Consider the following 25,863-nt stretch of genomic DNA (forward strand, 5'->3'; position numbering starts at 1 on the left):
TGTAGGTGCACTTGGGTAATGCAAAATATACACAAATTCGATGCTATTTAATACATGAGAAGAGAAATATGATTTTGTTACGGTTTAAATCGAAAATGAAGAGCTTTTTTAAAGTTGAATCCTTGTTTTAAGGGCAAAAATTTAAACTTTATAGGGTGAAAACAAATCAACTAGGAAAATAACGGGCACAGTAAATACCGTAATTTATATGAGCAGCAGTCATACAGTACTGCAGTGTAATCGTTCTCATATATGTAAATAATAAAATATCACATAAAATATCATAATCATATAAATCAAATAAATATTATATAACAAAATTCATGGAATTCTTTTCATGCCTACACGAAATATAAGTGTGTTCAACAAAAAATTTAAAGAAAAATATTTAAAAATATTTTAAATTAATTTATTTTAATTGTATTTACTACTTTCGTACATTGATTATTATATTACTTTCCGTAATATCCATACCGTTACATATTCGTTTTTTTTAATAAACACGCATACACATACACAGTACATACACTCAGCATATGTATGCATGCATGTATGTGTGTTATGTAAGTAAGCGTATTTGCTGGGTGCACTTCGAAAATATACAAACATATACAGATATTGTAAATACATAAATATATTTAACCACTAATTTATCAATTCCTGATTTAATACTAATTAATTATGTCCTTTTTATAATCTCATGAAAGTGTTAATTTTCGGTTTGGTTTGATTATCGGTGAATTTGTAATTTCCATTGCTTGTTGGGTGATTTCAATTATTCCGTAAATAATTGGTGCACGGTGCATTTGGGAGATAAGAGCAGCGAACGCGCGCAGTAGCGTCTGCTGCAGTTGCTTTTCATCATATTGTTATTGTTGTTCTTGTTGTTTAGTTTCATTTAAGATTATCAGTGTATCCTGTAAGCGGAAATAGAGAATTTTAATAAATAATAATGTGCAGCAGATTGAAATAAAAAATGCATAATTCCAATTAAGCTCAAGCTAATGCACACATATTTGTTTATATACACTTACAAAATTACAACATATATGTATGTATGTATATAAATGCATGAAGTATAACCGCAAATAAGTCAAAGCTCACGTACACCTCGATGTATATAAATAAATACACACTGCAATTTCAGCATAATCACATTCACGCATACACTCATACACACATGCACACATACTCGTACACTGTTGTTCAATGGTTAGACCCCAGCAATTTTTGTTTTCAATAAACTGTTCTACTTATTGCCAGACATGTTTTGGTTGGCAAACATATTTTTCTCATAAACGTTCGAATTTTGTTCGAAAAAAACTGCTGATAGCCGGTTGCATTACGAAAATATAGCTGATATTCGAAGACTCTATAATTTTCGATGTGGTCTATGTGGTAAATGACAAATACGTGGAGTTTCGGTATAGTCAATTCAATGCACTTTTAAGCATTATTTTGTAAAAACCAGCGAATTCAAATACATTTTTAATTCTCCAAAATTTAGCGTAGCTCCGAATTCGAGTTATCTTAAATAGGATGGTAGGCCAGGCGATTCTGCAGATTTCCACATTTTTAGATTTTTTATGCGAGCTCTAGTTTAGAAGTTAAAAGCATTTTTCTGTTCTGCTTGCCGTGCTCCTAGTCGCCTGATAGAAAAAAATCCGGGATTTTGCTGGCAAATTGAATGCAATTTTTCTACAGCAGCTGGCTAATGAGCCGGAAAACTGTAGCATATGTAAAGGGGTAAAATTATATAGAGGAAGTGGACATATTCTTAGACCGGACACCGGAATAAGCTCAAACCGGAAATAAAAATGTTGCGGTTTTAAATTTCCGCTTTAGGAATCCTACCGGAAGTAATATATCGGAAACGGAAATGTTATTTAAATAAAAAGTTGTTTTATTCTTAGCACTTATCAAAACTTATATCCGGTACCGACGTATAATACTTCCGTTTTTGCAATCCGTAAAATTTAGGTCATTTCCGGTTCCGTCGAGAATCAACCTCCGTTTCCGGTTCACAACTTCCGGAACATAACATTAAACCGGAAGTTATAAGCATTATTTTATTATTTCCTACCGAAACAAATTTTCATTTCCGGTTCATTCTGGAACACCACATCAACCGGTAGTATTAAACGGTTATTTTCTCATTTCCGGTTCTCATCATATATCAACATCCGGTTCTAAAGAGTACGGAGTAGAGTTTTGTCTGTGTTCACTACATCCGGACGATCATATCGGCGCTGCGTAGTAGATGATAGGCCGGTCATTTGCTTGTATGTTGTCAACAACATTAAATTAAAATTTACTACCGAAATTCGGAGTCAGTGGCCTCATCTTTAATGGTTCTCATAATCGACAGATTAATAATTGAGCATCTATTGGAAAAATTTGAATCCACAGGCACAGTACGAAATGTTTCTGTGCCTATGAGACAAAGAAGCGCCTGTAGTGTTGAGAATATTGCTGCCGCTACCGCATCAATTGAGAAAGACGCAAATCAGTCACACGTCGACCTCAAGCTTCTGACATCTCTGTGACGTCATTGTGGCGAATTTTGCAAAAGAATCTGGGCCAACGTCCTTACAAGCTCAAATTGATGCGAGTGCTGATGCCGTAAAAAAGTGAAGGAATTTCTAGGTCTTGGGACCAGCATAAATACTATAAATCCATTAATAAAGAAAACCTGAAGATCAAACGCAGAATAACTCTTGTCAACGTGTACCAATTTGGAATCGGCAGGCTAACAAAAATTACAGTCTCTCATCTCAGCCGCCCTATTATACGGTACAGAAACATGGACGATTAAAACCGAGTTGAGCAAGCGCTTGGAACATTCAAGAAAACAGTTTTACGTAAGGTCTTTGGACTCGTCCGCGTGTCCTATGAATATCGAAGAAGATGGAACCAAGAACTGTATGAGCTCTGCGGTGACATGAATATAGTTAAGCGCATAAGAATACAAAAAATGCAATTTTTTTTAACCTTTTTTGATTAGTATGCTCAAATTATCATTAAATAACCAAAGTTTTTCACATTAACTTTAAAAAACTTGAATTTCAAATGAAGGTTATTAACTGAATACTAATGTAAGTACCTCTGCGTCTAACCTATTGACGGTTAGTGTACGTCTACTATATATATATACATATATAGTATATATACGGACATGTTTAATCCGCTACGCGCGATACTTTTCAATTAATGCGTTATTACACTGCTCGTTAAGCACATTTTGTGTTTGCAAACATATGTATGTACATACTGAAATCCCTATATAAATACAATAAGTAAATACACAGAAGCCACCACACACATACATACATATTCCTTTCTACATGTATAGGTGCTCTTTAAATTCCTCTAAATTTAGATTTAATTTGATTCACCCTACCGAAAACGTTCACCTGTTGCACGCCCATACAGAACACACACTCTCACCTTCGCCGCGCGAGCACACACCCAGAGCGCACCCAAGAGAATATGTAAATGCACAAGTTGCGGAACTGCATTTTTGATGTGCATGAATACGTACACACATATACATACATATGTATGAAGTTGTGTATTTTCATTTCCAAGAACACATTTGCAAAATATGTAAGTAAGGATCTACATCAATAACATCCCTGCAGTCCAATCAACCAGTTATGAATTACTTTATAACTAGTAACATACGAAACAAATGTTCAACTATTCAGATACCTCTTAAGCACATTTTTCCATAGAAGCAGCTGGTACATTTTAACTCTGATACTCCATGAGATGTAAATTCTCAACTTTATTTCAGATATATGCCAGTTGCGCACTATTTCAAAACAGTTAGAGACATAATAGTTTGGAAGTGAAGATATCTTGTCAAATAAAAAATGTTCCATTTGAGAAAATGATTTTGATCATTACGCTTATATGACAGCAATATGCTATGTTATATAATGAGCAGATCATTGGAGAGGAAAGGACCTCGCAAAATTCCTGATTGATATCTCAAAAACTGAGGGACTAGTTCGCATATTGCCACGCTGATAATTTATATACATATATGTATATATATAGTTTGTGGGGTCTTCACAGCTTGTGCAAGAATTGAAGCTGCTCGATCTTCCCAAGCGACTTAGCTGCGCTCTATTGGCTCTTGAAAAGTTCCAAGAAGATCCAACGTTTTCGGGCCAAATTTTGTTCAGCGATGATAATCACGGTGATTAGCGAACTGAGTCATTTTAGCCACGTTCGTCTGTCTGTCTGTGCATCTGTCTTTGTATATACAAAGTAGTTTCTTAGTTTTCGACGCGTCCTTTCAGATTTAGGAGGTACAGATGGTAAGATATTTAGGGCCGTCTTAGCTAGTAAGCTTTCACGGAAACTTAGTATCGAATAGAGAACAAATAAGGCACTGATTGCCTTACACTGCTGCAGATCAACCATTAATTAACCATTGACAAAAGGTGGGGCCTCTCGCCGAAAGTAGTCCTCTGGTTCCGAGGGGTCTTTGTATAGTGGAGTGCTTCAGAAAAGGTCACAAAGGCGACGCTAATCGGTATGTGTGGTCCACTCCAACTATAGCAGTTAAAGCCATTTTCCAGTTTCCAGAAGGTGTATGGCCGCGAAAGTTGCTATCAGACTCAGATAATCTGGGTTTTTAAATGATCACATATCTGAATATTCGTAAGTCGGATCTTTTGGATCGTGGAGTCGCCAAACCAAACTTTGGCTGGTTTTTCTCTTTCACAGACCTGGTGGAAATTCGTTGGAGAAGTAGGAGTAGGAGGGCAGAATTTCTCTATAAATTTCAGTTTTAGACTTCCTGACTGTTGCAGCCGAGGTTGCTTCCATCAAAGTAGTGGTAGATTTACGTCTGCGGAGTGCAGTCTCCGTCAGGGAAGTAACTATCCACTCTGATAGCAAAGCGGCGATACTACAACGCAAAAATGGTGCTTTTATGATTGGTTAAGTATTGCCCAGTCTTTGTGATAAGGCTAGTATGGCAGTCCAGCCACAGCGGAATTGCAAATAACTGATAAGCTACCAAGAAAAGGCATTACACTACTTTATAGCTGGGCTTCGTGGGAGCTTATCATAAGATACTTTTGGCCCAGCATTGATCATAAGAGAACCAGTTACCTTCAATAAGCCTATGTTCTTTTTAGTTTTTGGGGGTTCTTACAGGTCATGGTTGAGAATCTTACCACACGCTAGCAGCAGAAGCTGCATAGATGAAGTCGCACTTTTATATATTTCACCGAAATAGTAATAAATTATGGAGGGAACACTTCTCCAGCCTGCTGAATGGCAGTGAACGCACAACACCAGGAGAAGGCGAACCCGATTCCCCAATCGATGACGATGGAGCTGACGTTCCATTGCCCGACCATGAAGAAGTTCGAATAGCGAAAGATTTATGGTCCTTTGCGCGTTGGCCACGGCGAATATCGCATTCGATGGAACGATGAGCTGCACGAGATATACGATGACATTGACATAGTTCAGCGAATTAAAAGACAGCGGCTACGCTGGCTAGGTCATGTTGTCCGAATGGACGAAAACACTCCAGCTCTGAAAGTATTCGACGCTGTACCCGCCGGGGGAAGCAGAGGAAGAGGAAGACCTCCACTCCGTTGGAAGGACCAAGTGGAGAAGGACCTGGCTTCACTTGGAATCTCCTATTGGCGCCACGTAGCGAAAAGAAGAAACGACTGGCGCGCTCTTGTTAACTCGGCTATAATCGCGCAACCAGTGTCTACGCCAATTAAGAAGAAGAGTAATAAATTAAACGTCTGTGCAAATTTGTATTGCCCACTAGGCACTTTGCTAACTTATAAGATCGAACAAAGGAGCTATATATTTTTTTTATCACAAAGGGCTGCATACAGAAGTCCAAGTACGATCGCTGAATCAGCCATCAAACCATCCACCCCTAAACCTCGTCCTCTATTCAGTTCTCATACTGGGTATGCCCATACCAACGCATGGTTAAATGAGCATGTACACCTTTTGTGTGCCGTTGTTTGTGCCAATTTCCTTCCGTTTACCACGGAAAGTGGAAATGCGCTAGGAAAGCCATTGTTGTTGCTGGCATTTTGTTGCGCTTTCTGGTTTTTACACACTTGCAGTTCGTCACCACTCGCTTTCCGCTTTCTTGTTTGCCTCTACCACCGAGCAATTTGCTACTTTTTGTAAATTTTTAATTTTTCCTTATGTTTTTTTTTTTTGCGCTTGTAAGCTCTCCTTGCATTCATTTACTGTGTGTGCACGTTCGTGGGTTTTGTGCTACGCCCCCTGTATGTTTTTTTTCGCATCGTATGCTCGTATTTTGTTGCTTAAGTTTGGCTCTTTATTATTAAAATAAAAGTCGTAGATGTGCTTTAACAGCAAAAGTTCATGGCAATGCACCGTTACGTGAAAATGCATTCCATTACATACATTAAAAACGCATTTTCCTTACACCCTCTTTATATGGTGGAATTTAATATGCTTTAAGTGCGACGTTAAAGCAGCTTTACTCTGCTCCAGCTTTTCTACTATTGAAACCCTTATGCGATAATCGGTAGTTAATGCTTATATGGAAATCATTTAGCTTCACTTCTAAGCTGGTAATTTCAAGTTTGCAGATTGGGAGCGAAAATGTAAGCTCACAATAATCAACTAACGGTATTTGCGTATACTAGCGCTTATACGCAGTTGAAATTGCTTAAACGGAGCTAGCAGAGAAATATTTCTCAGGAAACTAATTTATGATCGAAATAAAAGCTAATACACCATTTTTGATGGAGCCACTTTAAGCTTGATCATTTTAGTCCAAATTCTTTTGTACTCTTTATGTAACTTCCAAATACTTCTAGAGTTCGTCAATATGAACATTTGAAGTAAGGTCTTCCTTTCTTGATTACCACTTAAGGGTCAAAATATCTGAGCACTATTTAACAAGTCTGGTTTTTTAATGTATGTGTAAAGTCAAAGGGAATAATATTCCAAATCTTTAAGGATTCTAATGCTGCTTAAGTCGGACACCTCAGTAGATTTTTACAATGGAAAAAAATATGTAACAAAGAATTTCTCCCAAAATTTCCATTTCTAATTAAATTTCGTTTGCGGAATCGTTGCGAATGTTGGAAAAGGGTTACGGTGATTCAGTTTTATCAGTTTCGTTTTGCGATGGCAAGACATCTCTTGAGAGTTAGTTCGAATGATTTTGGTAGATGTTTTGGGTGTAAAACACGTTCTTGCACGACTTGCCCCGATAAATCTGAATTTTTTTCAAAAAGAGTACCGTAAACAGGTCTCTTTGGTCATGCTTGATCGCGCGAATTCGGATCCATACCGATGAGACATAGGTTTATGAGTTTGACATGCAAGCAAGTCAACAATCATCAGAACGGAGGCGAAAAATCGAACAGAAGCCAAAAAACTACGCCAAAAATCAAAGTGATGCTCATTGCTTTTTTCGATATTCGAGGTTTGATTATATTCAATTCGGATTTCTATTTGACCATATTGAGGCGTTTGCGTGAGAACACCCGACGAAAACGGTCGGCATTTCGAAAGAACAATTCATGGATTCTACAAGATGATAATGCACCAAAGCGTCGAGACACGATTGTGACCGGATTTAAAGCCAAAAACGCAATGAATACCATCGATCAACCACCGTATGCACCAGATTTGGCTCCGTGTGATTTTTTCTTGTTCCCCAAACTGAAATTGCTTCTCCGTGAAACCTGTTTTCAGTCGATTGAAGAGATAAAACGAAATTTGCTGAAGGAGCTGAAGGTCATCTCAAAAAGTAAGCAGTGAAAAGTGTTTCGAGGACTGGAAAAACCATGGCCATAACTGTATTACATGTGATGGGGATTACTTTGAAGGCGACAAAGTAAATATTCATGAATAATTAAATATTTCGCGTTTTATTTACAATTTTCGGATACTTTTTTGTCACAATGTATATTTTTCATGCTCTAAACTCGAAAAATATTATTAAGTTTGTGTTGTTGCTTACTTTGAATTTTTTTGTTTTTTAGTCAGTATTTTATTTTGTTGCTCAGAAGTTAAAGATATCAAGCTCATGAGAGCTTTTTACAAGCCGGCTGTTACAGAAGTGGTCAGACAATGATAAGTAATCACAACTTTGGGACTGTTAAGTTCCCCATATTTTTTCTAAACAATAATTCTTTCTAAAGCTTTATTAAATTTGTATAATTTGAAATATATATCTTGCTAAAGAATTGATCCAGGTCACTATTTAAGTATTATCACCAGCACTATTAAATTGTCGACCGATTTTTACAGAAAAATCTTTTTACAATATGCTCAGCATATTCAGAAATCAGTAGTTACTGAATTTGTGTTGTTTCACATAATTTTTTTTTGGTTCTGCGGCAGTACCCGCCGGGGGAAGCAGAGAAAGAGGAAGAGTCCTGGCTTCGCTGGGAATCTCCAACTGGTGCCTCCTTGCGAATAGAAGAAACGACTGGCGCGCTGTTGTTAACTCGGCTATAATCATGTAAGCGGTGTCTTCGCCAGTAAAGAAGAATAAGAAGGTAAATCCTGACACCCTCCGAACGTACGAGAAGATTTATGTATATTGAACTTTTCCCAAGTACGCTTTATCCCAAGTTGATTTATTTTTTTGCAAAATTCTATTAATATTCTCGTATTAGCTCTAAAATAACGTAAACAAGATCATTATTTTCAATTTAAACAGTGACTAAATCAGTGTACTTTTCCCATAGATTTTAATTATACATATTTATGATATTTAGATGATTTGCAATAATTTTTTTTACCTTTAACCTAGAGTTTTAAAAAAGCGATATTCTGATAAAAAATTTTCCTCTACATACTTTTTTTCATACAAACATTCCTTTAAAAGTTGCACGCAGTTAACATTAAGCATCAAATGAACTGAAGTCAAATAGTACACCAGGTCGTATGAGCAACACAGAATGCGTAAGCCACTTGTATGAATGCTCAGGTCATTTGATATATAAATTTGACTGAGTATAACTTTTTAAGGCATGTTTTTATTGAAAAAATCATTTTATGTTTTTTGTGAAGCAGGAAATTTTATATTTGAATATCACTTTATCAAAGTTTTGGATTTACGTTCTTTATGCAAAATATCCAAAAATCGCATGTTGGTAAAAAAACATGATTGGATCAAAGTTTAAATTGAGAATATAGAGTTTATTTACGTTGGATACTTATTTTTAGCATAAAAACTGAAACATCAGGGGTGTTTGCAAAGAAAACAATCAACTTTGGGAATATGCATGTATGTGTCTATATACCGTACATGTATGGAACAGATATATATATACATATATGAATACTTGGATGTATGTATATATTGACAAACACGTATATTCAGGAAACAAATAGTAATTCCAAAAATATCTACTGCTAACGTGAACATAAATTATCACGTTGAGGTTATAAAAAGTTCAAACTGATTCACTGAGTTTAAAACTATTTTTGTGCACATTCAGATACCAATGCCAATTTACCAATGCAAATGCTACAGCACAAAGTCCAACAACAAACAGGTTAACATTTGTTCCAACTGATAAAGCTTTCAACACGGTTTATTATTAGATATTGCGGTTTGGCTGTATTTAGCACAAGCCGCCGCCACTTTTCGTGTGTATTCTGTGTCACTTATGTACATAAATATGTATGTAGGTTGGTTATCTGAAGGAAAATGTAATTTTGAACATGCTACGTTCGTTCTATATTTCACTCAATCCATAAGCTGCACAATACTTTATACTGACTGCATATAAACACATGCTACTCTAATTTTAAGAGTATTTTAGGAGTACTAAGGAAGTACCCTTAGCTAGGGATAGCTGTCAAACTAGCTGTCAAACCAGCTATCAAATTCATTATGATATTTATATTTGACATTTAGGCTCAATATATTTTGGCAAATTGTTATGAATTTATATTTCTGCTGACTTAATTTGTAAAATTTCTACTCAATCACGCTATTCTGTCCATTTGGCCTGCTCAATGAGCAGTCAGCGAAAAATTGTAGCAAAAGATTGAAACCCTACGTCAGTGTATTTTGAAGCAGATGATAATTATATACAGTTATTTTTGCTATTTCCTGCATGGAAATGGTGATAAACACACATATTTACAAATACATATATGAATGTACGTGTATAAAAAGTGAGGGAATGCAGAAATAATATCAACAGTAGTAACATGAGCCCAGGAGAAAAATGAAAAATAAAAAATGTTCAACCAGTTGCAGCAACTCATGTAAACATTCCTTGATTTTGAAATGTAAATATATAAATGCACATCTGCTGCCTACATTACATACATCTACATACATACATATGTATATTAAGCCAGGCCACCAGGGAAGGCCAAGGACATGGCCTAGCAGCTGTAACTATCTGCGAATGCACAAATGTATATAAATATGTGCAACTATTCAGGCAACTTCTGCGCTATAATTTCTAAATCGTACACAAGTACGTATGAGCAACTTATTGTCGAGCGTTTGCAATAAAATCAACTCATGACATGTCATAAGTTTGAGTATTAATTTTTTGTTCTAATAATGCATGCTGACTTTTTGCCTTGTGGAAAATATGCTTTTACCTTCATGAATATAAAATATATTAGTAAAGCATTTTTATGAAAAAAATTTGTTGTGAAGTTTAAATTGTTTTATAGTGAATGTAACAGCTGCAATAAGAATTGCGAATTTTTAAGTTCAGCTTTAAAATGGTTAGCTATTTATAGTTATTTCTTGAACCTAAAAATATAAAGAAATGAAGCTAAACTTAGTAAAATGCATAAGCTTCTTTGGCTTCAATGGCCTTTTGTAGGCAACTTGCTACTGAATCCAATAAATTTAAACAAATCCCTGCACATAACTCTTCCCAAAGAAAGTTGACCTCAGAGTTTCTTTTCTCTGCGATTTTATTTCAGAAAACTGTTTTGTTGCATTTTACTCAAAACCAGACATTTTCTGTAATATTTAAATTGAGAGATTATACCCAGACGTGCTTTCTTTTGAACGCTCCTCCAGAATTCCGTTTACTTGTGCAGATTTTCCTCTGCGCAGGCTAGTCTAGTTTGTTTGCATTCTGATATTCACTTATTTTAAACGATGTGAGACAGTGCGCTCATTGATTAGTTTCTTGTTCGCCAAATACAATTGCTTTGCAGCAGATTAAGACTTCAGCGAATTATTACTTCTAAATTTCCATAGAAATTTCGGTCTTCAGCAGCGTTTTTTGCGCTTACCACCAGATCTCGTTAAGTTTGTTTACGTCATTATGATTTTTAAGCTTATTTATATTATAATGGACAGCTACAATAACAATTATGGAATACGCATTTTTCCAAATTTTTTAGAAAAAGAATGCATGCCAATACTTTATAGAAAGTTTTAGTCACTTAGAACCCTGCTCGCGCACAGTTCTTTTGGAACCTTATTCTTCACAAGTACAAAATAGAGTTCGAATAGATATGTATATCCATATTAAACTACATAAGCAGCTTGTTGTTTATGATTTGTTTACCACTGCGTATGAGTAACTTAAAGCACATGCTTAAAGTACATGCTACAACCGTTAGAGCATATTTTTAACGGTAATTTTTGTTTAGCAAACAAGTTTGTTCACAAAAATAGTGAATAGTGAGTCTGGATTACTCTCGCATTATTACAACGAAGGGTTGCTAGCTGAATTTTAGTATAGTCAAGCACCTTGGGTCGTTTCTATAAGAAACATGGCATATGTATGTTAACATATTTGTCATTGTTAATTAATCATTAGCTAAAGCATGAATATTATTTTATATTTTTTCTAGAGATTACAGGTAAAAATACGCGTTGAAGCGAGCAAAAACATATGTCTGGGAAGTAAAAGCGGCTGCCACTTGCGACGGCTTCCTCAGCAGGAGCTCTCAGCAATGGTAAACGGCGTGAACAGAAGTGCTGTGGAAATAAAGCTTTCGGGGAACATGAACAGTTTTTTCAGCTGAAGTCTATGCTATAAGTAGCTATGCAAATAATATTTGAGAGAAAAACGAACTGGAGCATTTCTTCATTGAGGGCCCTTACACATTACAAGAGGCGCTACGGAAAGGACAGGTAGATATCGTTCTGATAGCAAATTTCTAGATGACATGCGAAACTGTTTCTGGGAGAGTTCGAACGTATAAACAGATAGACAAGCAGCCACTCGAAGTTCAACGTTTGGTTTCAGGTGCTACAAAAAATTAGGTGAACAAAACTATTCTATACTGTAGAAACATGTTGCAGGAGTACCAAAATTAGTGGTTGTCTATTAAAAAAATTGCTAAGGCATATATATTTTTTCTAGGTTGGCATAACTGCCAGTGACATCTGTACCAAATTTCACATCAAACTAATCATTATTGATTAGTATACCCTTGACTTTTTGAAGTACATAAAGTGTATTCGGCGATTTTGACGATGAGTGAAATTATTCAACAATGAAGTTCGATTAAATTTTTTTTGTGGAATTAAGATTCTGGTGCGGAAAAGGTCAGAATGTTAGAAAAGACCTTCGGTGATAATTTTTTGTTTTTGATTGGTACAAATTATTCAAAGAGGATCGAAAACGCGTTGACTTCGAACCATGCCCAAGATGGCCATCAACATCAACTAATGGCCAAAAAGTCATTAAAATAAAGGAATTAGTGCTCGAGAATCATCAATCAACGATCAACAATCAGAGATCTTACTGGTATCGTTGTAATATCGGAAGGTTCAGTGAAAACCATTTTGAAAGATAATTTTCAAAAATCAAGGTTATGTTGACTGTTTTCCTCGGTTATCGAGGTGTGGTGCACTCTGAATTTCTTCCGACCGGCTAAACTGTCAGCAAGGAATATTGATTGTTATGCCTCGTTTGCGCGAAGCTATTCGTAAAAAGAAACCGGAATTATGGGCCAACAACTCGTGGTTTTTGAACCACGATAATGCACCATCTCATTCTGCATTGATTCTTTGTGAGTTTTTTGCTAAATTTTCCACCAATATTGTGCCGCAACTACAGCATTCGCCTGACTTATCTCCGTGTGACTTTTGGCTGTTAAGCAAACTCAAACCACCGCTCCGTGGAAACCGTTTTGGGTCAATTGAAGACATTAAACGTGTATCGCTACGCGCATTGAAAGCTATTCGGGAAATTGACTTTAATAACTGTTTTAGGGATTGGAAAAACCGTTGGCACCGGTGTATTGTATTGAAGCCAAGTGAGATTACTTTGAGGGAGACGACATAGATTTTTGAGAATAAATTAAGAATTTTAATATTATGTACAAAGTCTTACCATTTTTTGCTTAAAAGGAAGAATTATATGCTCTCCAAATGCATTTTTATAATAAAGTATATACATATATAAACGATCAGTATGTTCACCTGAGTCGATTTAGCCATGTCCTGTCCGTCTGTCTGTATACATATATATACGAACTAGTCCCTCAGTTTTTAAGATATCGTTTTGAAATTTTGCCAACGTCATTTTCTCTTCAAGAAGCTGCTCATTTGTTGGAACTGCCGATATCGTACTACTATAACATATAGCTGCCATATAAACTGAACCATCGGAATCAAGTTCTTGTATGGAAAACTTTCACATTTGACAAGATATATTCACGAAATTTGGTATAGATTATTTCTAAAGCTATAATGTGATCTCCGAAAAAATTGTTTAGATCGGTTAACTATGTCATATAGCTGCCATACAAACTGAACGATCGGAAAAAAGGTCTTGTATGGAAAACTTTTGCATTTGACAAGATATTTTCACGAAATTTGGTATAGATTATTTTCTAAGCCAACAATGTAATCTCCAAAAAAATTTTCCAGATCGGATTACTATAGCATATAGCTTCCATATAAACTGAACACATAGTTACTAAAAGAAATGCACCTGTGAAGGATATATTAGCTTCGGTGCAACCGAAGTTAACGTTTTTTCTTGTTTTAATATTTAAATTATATAAAAATTTTTATTAGAATTAATTTCACACAGGCGTGTTTTAGTTTTGTAATAATTTTTGTTTTGGCGTCAAGCAATATTTACTTACTCACATTATTTGTTGTTTTTTCAAGCCATTGAAAAGTTTTAGTTGTATTGAGGTTGTAAATTATTCGCTGGCTTATGCACCCGTTGCTCTCCATAACGTCTTAGTACTCTCCCTGAATATATGATAATACTCCAATAATAATTCAAGCACTGCTTATACACCACTCTTGACTTCGCAAACAATAGAAATCGAGTAAACTGAAAATATAAAGTAATTTCTTTTTCTTCCCAACGTCCCCCTTCGGCTGACCTTTGGCAAATTTGTGCCCTGCACAGCGTCAATGTTGTTGCCATTAAACACATATGTACTGACACAAATAACTAGCAAATCGATGGACTTGTGACTTTCGTGTATGTGGCCTCGCAACCATTTGGGAATACGGAAATGTTGATGATTGCTTCCACATTTTGCTACCAAATTGAGCTAGACCGTATTGTTGACACACGCTGTGCACTGTTGACATTTCCGGTTGGCCACTGCTGCTCGGTTGACTTCTAAACCGACCATAGGCACAGCCACCATACGTGCCACACACACAATGTGCGCTACAATCTCGCTGTTGCACTGTTGGAGTCACTCAAGCCACGCCTCGTCGCCGGTTCAACAGTCCAGCGATTGCCAGCAGAGCAATGCGCCAAAACGTGAAACTAAATTGCTGTGCCATGATGTTGATGATCCATTACCACCAGTTGCCGTTGTCGCTGCTGTTGTTGTTTCAGCTGTTGTACCCTCCAAACTGCCCGTTACTGTTTTTTGCTTTTTGCCATTGCCGCTGCACTTCTGCTTAATTGTCTTGCTGCTAATTTGACTAACATTTTTCTCATCTTGCTTGTTGCTCTTGTTGTTACTGCTGCCGCCATTGATGTCGATGATGTTATTAGTTTTGAGTATAATGGTCGTGGGCCGATTGGTGGGGTAGGGGGACGTTGTTATAATTTATGTTTGCACTGGCACATTATTCTCGGTCTCTTGCAGTACTGGTGCCGTCCACACACCGCTGCCGGCACGTTTTCGTGTCTGCACAATGCCATCCATGATGTCCAGTTGTAAATTGTGGATACTGCCTCGATGATCGGTGAGTGGTGGTCCTTGAATAATACTGCCACGTCGGCTGCCACCGCTATGGAAAGAGAGAGGGAGAGCGTTACGAATAATAATAGTACAAAAACTGGCAAATAAGATAATAGCAATATTTGTGGGTTCCAATCTCAATATTAAATATAAAAGTGGAATAATCGAAAATGCTTCAGAAGACTGCTTAAGGTTACTCACAAACCTAAACCTTACAGAAGACTACAATTTAATCTTTATCACTTCTTTCTGTTGAGTTGCCGAAAAACTGGACTTCAATTTGAATTAAAGTAAAGTCTGTTGAACCAAATTCTACAAGGCACTCATCATACCGGCCTGCTATATGATACAGAGGCATGGACGATCATATTTGATAAGTCGGCTTTACGAGTTTTCAAGAGAAAGATTCTGCGGAAGATTTATGGTCCTTTGCGCATTGGCAATGGCTAATACCGCAGCCGATGAAATGATGAGCTGTACGAGACATACGCCGACATTGACATAGTTCAGCAAATTAAGAGACAGCGTCTAGGGTGGCTAGGTCATGTCGTCCGCATTGATGAAAACTTCCCAGCTCTGAGAGTATACGACGCAGTACTCGCCGGGGAAAGTAGAGGAAGACCTCCACTCTGTTGGAAAGACCAGGTGGAGAAGGCCTGGCTACACTTGGAATCTCCAGTTGGCGCCAAATAGCGAAAAGGAAGAGCGACTGGCGCGCTGTTTTAACTCGGCTGTAAGCGGTGTCTACGCTAGTAAAGAAGAAGAACAGGTTGGCTGAAATCAAGGGAAATATGAAAACACTTTCCATTGGTAAAGTCCTCGTTTTAAATGAGATATGTCATAAGCCTCAGTCATTCGCTAAAACCTTTACGATCTTCATCGAGTCTGGAGGTACCTAATACGGAACTTAGCTTAAGTTTCTTGCCGAACGAAATAAGTGCCTTAAATATTCAATATTTGGTGTACCACAACAACTATGCAATTAATTCCCGTATAAGTCAACCGGCGATTAATTGCACTACACTTGCTTTTTGTACTCACCCAAGCGGCATGCCTGTTAGCGACTCCCGTCGATTGCGTCCAAACAATGTCGGTGGTACGGCAGAAATTGTAACAACCGAATGTCGACGGCCACCCGCGGCGGGATTTGCTTTCTGCGACAATGTTGCCAGAAACTCCACTTCTTTCGGACTAAGTCCACCATTCTCACCGCCCACCTCCGACAAACGACGCACCTGACTGGCTGTTATACCCTCGGTGATTTGCAGTGATGGCAAAGAATGTTTGCGTCGCTGTTGCATGTCCGGAAATGGGCATAACAAATACGGATTGACGGGCGAGTCGGGCTCAGAATCGTCGCTTGTGGACTTGCGTGTGCCACCTGCGGTATCAACACCACCGGCTGCGCCTTCCGCCTCCCCACCATCCTCGACGGTATTTGTCTCTTCAACAACAATGAGCGGCTCTTGAGTGCTCAAACTGAAGACGGGCGTAAATGAGGAGCGACGCATTGCAGCGTTTGGAATTACAGCGGCAGCAGAGGTGGAGGCGGAAGTGGAGGCGGAGGCCGACGCTGCCGGGTGCTCAATGGTGCTGATGGTGGAAATGGTGGCGGTGTTAAGGGCAGCAATGATTAAACTGGTTTGCGTACGCGAGCGTATGCGTCGCTTACGGGAGGGCGAAACGTTTGTGGAAAGCTCCTATTCTCAGTTTTGAGAGCTGTCGATTAGTTGGCGTCTTTGTTGTCTAGTTTGCTCTTAACTGAAATTAGGTAAATTCGCAATTGATAAGTGAATGTGTTGGTAAACATACATACATATAAACATATTATAGTATTATGGAATGAAAAAATACCTTAAAGTAGATAAATATATATTTATAAATACACTTGATCTCTCTTTTGCACGGTTAACTGGGACAAATTACCAGGACAAAAAAGAATTTCCTTTATAACACTAAATGTCTCCTTAAATCCTTTTATTTTGCAAAAGACAGAATATTTTCGCCACTACAGAACTGAAGAAATACTTCGAAACCACCAAAACAAAACATCTTTTGCTGTCGAAAATTAATTGCTTCCGTAAAATAGATTACGCCCTTCATTTAAGTGCCATTCCTGCGCTAATTAGTTTACGTAAGCTGTCTCCGTTTTCGTCAGCATTTCCTATTTGCCGCGTTACAGGAACTCAACAAATTGCCATTAATTGTTTGGTACGTCGCTCTTCCGACTGTTCTACCATAAAATGAGAAAAGCATAACAACTTTGTTTCAAACGAAATTTTTTTGCTTTGTATGTACATATATGTATTACTCTCATTAAGAGCATAGAGAAATACAAAGATGTCTTGTAGGCAGTAGAAAATAAAAAGAAAATAAAGAAAGTACCAATATTGAAGTCTTTCGAAATTTATACTAAATATCTGACTTTAAAGAAGATACAGCAATGAGCTCGTGAAGGCTATTAATATGCAATAGATTAATCTACTCTGCAGTGAGTTGAAAGCATCTCGAGACTTTACTTTCGACTGTTCTGATTTTGTTAAAATTATTATTATTCACCGCCTCAGTTGATTTCTTCAGAGATTATACTGTTGCTTTGAATAGTAATCCAAGCAAATTTTCATAAAGACAATTTGCCAAAACCAAAAGTTGTCAATATAGGGACTTGCGTTTGGTCGATCAACGTCCGATGTGTTTAACGACTGAATACAGTCTTACCCCACGCGCTCAAAAGCACAGCGGATCAAATCAATGCGTTGATCAGCGCCCAATTGACGATGGGGAATGGACACAATAACCACCTTGATAGGGTTCGATGACCATCTAAAACCTCAGCCGTACTTTGGATCCGCCATCCGTTTGCAATGAGACTCCACATTCAACTAACTAAGTGTCAGTTCTTCCCATAATCGGGTTTTAATCGCAACCACCACGATACATCCTGAGGTGCCAGTCCGCATAATCTCTCAGGGCTCCTGCTCCCCGTGGTATCGGAATTAACTCTCTGGTCAGACCTCGTAGCCGAAGCTATGACCAGTTGAGCTTCCATACTGCTCTGGGCTGGTGAACAGGGGTTCACATTCACATTCACACAAGAAGCTAACCCTAATTCTCAGTTAAACGCCTTCGCTGCCTAAACAAATCACGCGCAAACAATCCTAACTGTTCGGCATTCCGACCAGTGGAGCTCACACCGCTAACATCTAGACGTCCATGATTCCAGCTAATCCCCATTCTACCCAGATCCTTAAGGGTATAGATCCCCCGAGTTCAGCAGGCATTCCTCAATTACATGCACCCAGTCCTCTATATCCGCCCCACAAAAATAGCTCGACCTATCAGATAGGTGCTTTTGATGCAAAAATGAATTCAGAGGCCCATGCCTGGTAAGCTGAAAACCCAGCCTCAGACAAAATCTGAAGTCTGGATTAACCTCAACAAACCCAACGTCCCGAATGTACCCATAAGTTACTCGACCGTTAGGACTATTGTCCTAACGCACCTACACCTTCCTACTCTCAAGATATCTCACCCTCTCCATCTACATCATCATCGGAAATCCAGTCATTCCGCAGCAATGACACACTCAAGCCTCTTCTTAACCTGAATGCAACAGCACGCTGTATGAAAATCAGATCAAGAGGGAGTACACCTAACAGAACCGTCGAGACGTTGCGACACACAGGCAAGCATCATATAACGCTGTGTTAAGAGGAATTTTTGGGACCGCGAGACAATCGTGGCTGCTTCCCACCATACAGCGGCTCCATAAGTGGCTCAATCACTCCACGAAATGCCTCGTATTTTGCCTACGGCTACCTGCAGTCGCTTCCTCACATTCGCCAAGGGTCAGAGTAAATGGCAGCTTTATGTAATAGTGGTCCGAATTGAACAATAAGTTTAAAGATTGTAACGATGCCATGGATAATAATCTATGCTAAATTTCCTTAAAATATTTTGCCAAATAGTAAAGACCTAGTTTTAGTGGATTAACTTGCATAAGAGCTATATATTATGGTGAGATCGAAACAATTTCGGAGACTGTACTGTTGCCTTAAACAATAACTCGTACCAAATTCTGTGAAAATTTTGATCGGTCAGTTTGTATGTCAGCTTTATGCCATAGAGGCCCGATATTGGCGATTACGACAAATAAAAAGGTTTTGGTGAGAAAAAGAAGGTCCGCAATTTTAGATAAATATTTTAGAAACTAAGGAACTAGTTCGAGTATACAGATGAGACTCAGCTCTTCAATCGCTTTAGCTATATACGTTTTTCCGTATATATTTTTATTTATTCATACTGTATTTTATATATGTACATAATTTATAGGATCTCGGAAGTTTCTTTCCATTATCAGGGTATAAAAAAACTATGGGTGTTTGAAGACTGAAAGGAGCTCCGTGCTTGAAACAGTCAGCTCTACGTAAGAGTAACGGGCTCAGATGTTTATTTCATCAAGGAAGCACTCCTCCAAATAGTTTTGGGCCATATTTTTCACAAAAATTTACTAAATTCAGTTTGATTAGTATACTGTGAACAAAGCTTAAGACGATTCTTAATTTTCATGAAACTTTTATTTTGCAGTCGGTTTGATAATTTGGTAACTTAACTCTAAGCTTTCCTAAATTTAAGAGCCAATAATGTTAACCTTCTTGCTAGACTACTAGGCCACTTCTTGTCAGTTTTAATATCAGCACTGACATCTTATTATATGCAAACAAACACACATACGTATGCACCTAACTGTATACTCGTGGTAGGCGCATCTTATCACGTGCCGGCGATTGTCTTCTTTCCGCCTGCCTTCTTGGTAGTTTATTACTACGTTGTATAAAAAGTGGCAGCTATGGTGCTGTTCTTTTTATTATTATTTCATTCTCCTAAAAGCTGCACTGTGAGCAGTGAATTGCTGCCAACACTTCTTCAACTGACGCGCGAACAAAAGCACTTTCTTCAAGAAACTTGACACTTATTGCAATTTACGAAGTCTCACTTTGTGTATGCACATAGCTATGTGTGTGTATGTAAATACATTTTTATTCGTGTTTAAATGCAAAAAAAAACATAGAGAAAGCAGTTGGTTTGAGTTTAGTAGAAAATCATAAACACACAAATACTAAAGCGCGTAATTTTTGATCCCTTACCTCGTTGCTCAGAATATTCGAGGCTTGATATAGTTATTGCAAATATCCGTTGCTAATTGACTTGCTCTATACCTTCGAAAGTATGTATTTATTTAAATCTATTAATTTTTTTACTGACAATTTTTTTTTCATAGACGTCATTTGGTTTTTACAATTTGAATTGACGGGTAGTAATTACGAAAACTACAGTGAAAGTGTTTTTAAATTGAAATTGATATAAAATATGAGAAACTTTTGCGAGTATATAAATCGGTTTGTATCCTATCACTGTGAGTACTTTTCATCGAAATCGGTTTAGTAATTTAGTTAAATGGAATTTACGGTTTTTACTAACATGAGAAATTAACATGTTCTTGATTCACAAATAACAAATTGATATTTCCTCACGATGACTGCCATATAAGTTTTTATTCTAGCAAGTTTTGATTACCTAACGGTTGTTTGCAACACCTTAAACTAATCTAGACAGATAACGAGTTACATATAAATTGTCAGAATAACGTGAGGAGGTGAGCTGTCAGCTGTACAATCGATAATTTAAATTTGATTTAAAAGAAGTTGATAAGTGGAATCGGGACGATGCCTCCTGAATACGCCAGAAACATTAAATTTTAACATCAAGATAGTATGATAGGGCTTTAATAGAGTCAGGGTCAAAATTGAACAATGGGGGTAGCACCGCCCCCTTTTGGCTGAAAATATATATCTTGAGACCAGCCCGACCGCAATTCGGTATATGACATTCTACTGATATCTCTATGTATCATTGTGAATATGAGTTAAATCGGACTACAACTACGGCTTCTTGCCATAACAATAAGCAATTAATATAACGGGATAAAACTTTGCACGAATAATGCCAATTATGTATGCCACTTTATGATCAAAAATTCTCTAAATGAAACCACAACTGTTCAATCACCTATGTACCGAATAAGTGGACCCCCGGGCCTATAGTCGACGTTATACCGAAAACATCGGTAAATATGTGAGGCATAAAATTGAATTAAGGAGAGAATCCTTTCCTGATAGCAGTACGTGTATGTGCTATAAATGGGTTGAATCGGGTCAATACTTCCCTTAACCCCCATATATATAATGTAAAGATTTTCAAACCTCTGGGTGACTTAAGAGGTTGCATTAAAATTTTTTTTTATTATGTTATTAAATTCTACAACACCTGTAGAAAGGTGACCTAAATCATAAAAAGGTGATCTGAGTAACAGTTTCGGACATACGGTATTGTGAACTTTTGCGCTCGAGGCTAGTTAGGATAAGTGCGCAGTCTTTATACTACTTGAAAAAAATTTCACGAAACTTTCTCTGAAATTTTAATCTTTTTGTAAAAATGTCTCCCAAAAATTCAATTTTCAGTTTTTTTCCTTCGTCCACGTTCTAAGTTAAGGTTTTTACTAAAACACGAATTTTTTTCACTTTAGTTGATCGTGTAAGGAGTTATCCTTCCACTGCGGGTGCATCTTTTTCCGAGGGGTTACTGGTAATGGCGTCACAATGCCCGAGTATAATTTTTTTTTTTAATTTCATACTTTCTTTGCTAATAGTGTATGTTTGTAACAATAAAAAATTCGAATAAATATTTAATTTTTTTGTGAGAAAAAAATTGTTGGAGAAAGGCTGTATTTTACCCGAGGAAACCCATGTAACCCCTTAAAATCGTATGAAAACTCGCCTTGCACCACATACAACTAACTTATGTAGCTGAAGGTATTATCCTGGCTTTAATCCTTGCAAGTTGCGCGAACTTAGCGCTTTCTTACTTGTTATGGTTGAATTGGTTCGAAATACCCGAGGATTACAACTATTCTTTTTTTTATCGATTGTAGACGTTTGAAGAACAAATTTCAAGAATATCGATCAATAAAGCGGCGAGTGAGCAGAGTATTTCCTTCTCTGAAAGTATTAGGTTTTTTGAGAAGCTCATAGATTTCATTTGCGCTTTTTCAAATCGCAATACGACTTGCTTTATCTCCTCACGCTATCGTTAATAAACAGTTTATTATATACGAGTAAACATTGCACATATGGTATAATACAAAATAACGGCACTTTTTTCGAATTTGTCCTCGTGGTATGCATTGTAAACTTTTTAACAGAATTTATGACATGACTGAATATAATTCTTCTTTATAGCAAAGTATTCGTAAATTTGTTAAACCCGATCATTGGTGTGATATCATTAAAATATTCGTCGCTAGTATAACAGTATACCACATCAACTTTACTCTAGCACCCCTTTGAAGATAAAACCCTTTTAAATCAAAATTTAATCCGTTGAGCGTGGGTCTTCAAAAATGCAAATGAAAAGTCTACCTTTTTATATCTTCCAGTTTGTTAACTATGCATAAAATGCAAATTAGAATGCCCCTTAGTATATGTATACTTTAATTCATATCTGCCGCTTAATGGGTGCAACATTATGGACCTTTTCAGTAATCAGTGTGTTACTGACTCACTGCCTGAAAGGGCGCTAATGTGGCGACAGATGGAAAAGTAGAAAAAAAAGCGATTGAATCAAAGGCAAAGTATAATCTGGCAAACTATCAGTCTTTCTTAAATGTTATGTTTTGTTCTATGTGTGTTTGTATGTATGGGTGCATATTCAAATGAACACTCTCTGATTTGAAAACATAAAGGGCATACTGATGTGAAAAGGTTTAACAAAACATGCAAAAATGTACCTCGACACCAATGAATGAATATTGTTGCTGAAAAAATGTCTAAGCTTTTATACCGACGACTGGCTTTCCCCACCAGTTGAGCAATCGAAGGACATGCGACCGGTCAAATGTCTAACAGATGAACAGATAAAACGGGGCAGACAGACTGGCAGACTTGTGCGTACAATTAAACAACTGTGGCCGACAGCGCAAATAAAAAATAATAAAAAAGTTGGCAATAAACTTAAATTGAATGTACAGATGTACGACAAGAAAACAGAAGCAACGAATGAAGAGAACGTAAAAAGCGCAATATAAATTGTTGTAATTGACGTTGACTACTTGTTTATACTAAAATTAAAAGAGTGGTGAAGTCTTATAAATTATACGCTGACATCTGAAAGACTATATATTTTAGTTTCTTACTCAAGCAGTCTACAGCCAGTATAAATCATACATATGTACATATACTTCCAGAAATTATTAATGTCTGAAAATTTCTATCACTCTAATTTATTGTAAGCTCTAACAATACTCGAACAAGAAATAATAGTAACTTTCACAGCTATATTACTTATAGAAATTATATGTGAAACTAAATCTGAAAACGCAACCGACAATTGATTGGTATTCAAAGCGAAAAATTTTATAAAACCTTCAAGTATTGCTTAATAATGGAAAAGGAGCTTTTTTTGAAAATCTTTATCTTGATTTTAGTCAGTTCAATTAGGGGTCGGGATATCACAAAATCGTTTCAGTTAGTCACACTGACCACTTATATATGTATAACATATTTATATACATTATAGAGTCATTTACGTTTCCTTCATACCCTGAAAAGCTCCTATATACTAACTCGGGAGAGAATTCGGAAGAAATTTCATTTACGAAATATTTGTTTTCTCTTTCAGTTATATGAAACTATTTTTATGTTCTTCTCATTTTGTATACGTAGTAGGGTAATTATTCAGTTTCTGAAAAATACTTGATGTACAATGTGACAAAAGAGTACTCGGCAATTGTAAGTAAATCGTAAAATATTTAATTATTCGTCAATATTTATTTTGCCTCTTTCAAAGTAATCCCCATCAGATGTTATACATTTTTCATAAGCACTTTTTGGGATGGCCTTCAGCTCCTTCAGCGAATTTGGTTTTATGTATATCTTCGAACGACTTAAAAAGGGTTCCATTCCGATGATTTTTTACTTGTTCGCATGTCAAACCCATGTCGGTATCGGAATTTGTACGATCAAGCATGTTCAAAGAGACCTTTTTACGGTATTATTTTTGAAAAAATTCAGGTTTATCGGAACGAGTCAAACAAGAACGCGTTTTATACCCAAAATATCCACTAAATTCTTCGAATTGACTCACGAGAGCTGTCGAGCTCTCTTACCATCTCTCTAACACCTGTCTGACGATTTTCAAACACCAAATTCTTCACTTTTTAATATTTTCATCAGTTGAAGATGTCGAGGGCCGTCCAAAACGAGGCATGTCTGCAACGATCTCTCGGCCGGAATTACCGTAAGCCTTTTCCAACATTCGCAGCGATTGCTCACACAAATTTGATCAGAAATGCAAATTTTGAGACAACATCTTTCTTCGACGCACTGAGGAGTACCGACTTCCAGCAGCTGCTGGAAACAAACTGGTTGACAAATCCCGTTTATTTTTGACATAATAATTAAAGACAGTCCTACCAACTCAGAAAAATACATTTTTATACCCTGAACAGGGTATATTTAGTTTGTCACGAAGTTTGTAACATCCAAAATTAAGCGTCGGAGACCCTATAAAGTATATATATAAATGATCAGTATGTTGAGCTGAGTCGATTTAGCCATGTCCGTCTGTCTGTCTGTCCGTCTGTATATATACGAACTAGTCCCTCAGTCTTTAAGATATCGTTTTGAAATTTTGCCAACGTCATTTTCTCTTCAAAAAACTGCTCATTTGTCGGAACTGCCGATATCGGCAACGATCGGAATCAAGTTCTTGTATGTAAAACTTTCACATTTGACAATGTATCTTCACGAAAATTGGTATAGATTATTTTCTAAGATAATAATGGAATATACGAAGAAATTGTTCAGACCGGCGTACTATACGATTACTATAGCATATAGTTGCCATACAAACTGAATGATCGGAATAAAGGGCTTGCATGGAAAACTTTCGCATTTGACGTGGTATCTTCACGAAATTTGACATGGATTACTGCTTAAGGTAATATTGTTATCTAATCTCCAAAAAAATTGTTCAGATCGGATTGCTATAGCATATAGCTTCCATACAAAATGTAAACATAGTTACTAAAAGAAATGCACCTGTGAAGGAAAAGCTTTTACTACTGGCTCTATGGCGACACAATGGTAACAGTATGTATAGATTTCTTGGTTATTTTAAATTACTCGTTACATGATTTAAATTACCACCGTTCTCGGAATTGAGAATAATACTAGGAGCTTTAGAATAGCATGCACAATTATTGATTTTTTTATCCACGTCAGATATTTCATATTCATTAAAATGGGAATAAGTTCAACATTAGATAAAGGTAGATCCTCTGAGATTAGTTCGATTTGTACGATCAGAGAATTTACGTTGAAAGCACTTAGGACATCAGTGAATGGCTTCGTGATCAGTAACTTGTGAGTGCAATTTAATCGCCTCTTTAAGGTTTGTATTTATAATGTGAGTAACGCAAAACCAAAGTTAGATCATTGGTAGTGATAGTTTTCAGTTCTAGTCTGTACTGCAACAAAATACATTATGCTCGGCTTAATTGCGTTCGTCAGAGCCAGCTAAGATACCATTTCGAAATTTTAGAATATTTTTGAAGATAATACTTATTTAATTTTAACTTTTTAGTATAGATCC

At 36.8% G+C, this 25,863-nt stretch overlaps 1 protein-coding gene across 7 annotated transcripts in view; it reads right to left on the bottom strand.

Annotated features, from left to right (window-relative positions):
- Positions 1–616: 616 nt before the first annotated feature.
- The window catches only part of LOC120775659, a 137,403-nt gene continuing 112,156 nt past the window's right edge, over positions 617–25,863 (bottom strand). For 5 of the 7 annotated variants that reach the window (XM_040105921.1, XM_040105927.1, XM_040105924.1 and 2 more), the window contains 3 exons: positions 16,195–16,914; positions 14,087–15,202; positions 617–917 (listed from right to left, as the gene is read on the bottom strand). In XM_040105921.1, coding sequence (XP_039961855.1) covers positions 15,019–15,202; positions 16,195–16,664 — 654 coding nt within the window. In that variant the 5' untranslated portion in view covers positions 16,665–16,914 and the 3' untranslated portion in view covers positions 617–917; positions 14,087–15,018. Of the gene's footprint in view, positions 918–14,082; positions 15,203–16,194; positions 16,915–20,300; positions 20,414–25,863 lie in introns of those variants that run through there. The other 2 variants (XM_040105926.1, XM_040105923.1) reach the window with 2 other exon arrangements.

This window comes from Bactrocera tryoni, chromosome 4 (assembly GCF_016617805.1).
Source record: "Bactrocera tryoni isolate S06 chromosome 4, CSIRO_BtryS06_freeze2, whole genome shotgun sequence".
Classification (NCBI taxonomy): Eukaryota; Metazoa; Arthropoda; class Insecta; order Diptera; family Tephritidae; genus Bactrocera; species Bactrocera tryoni.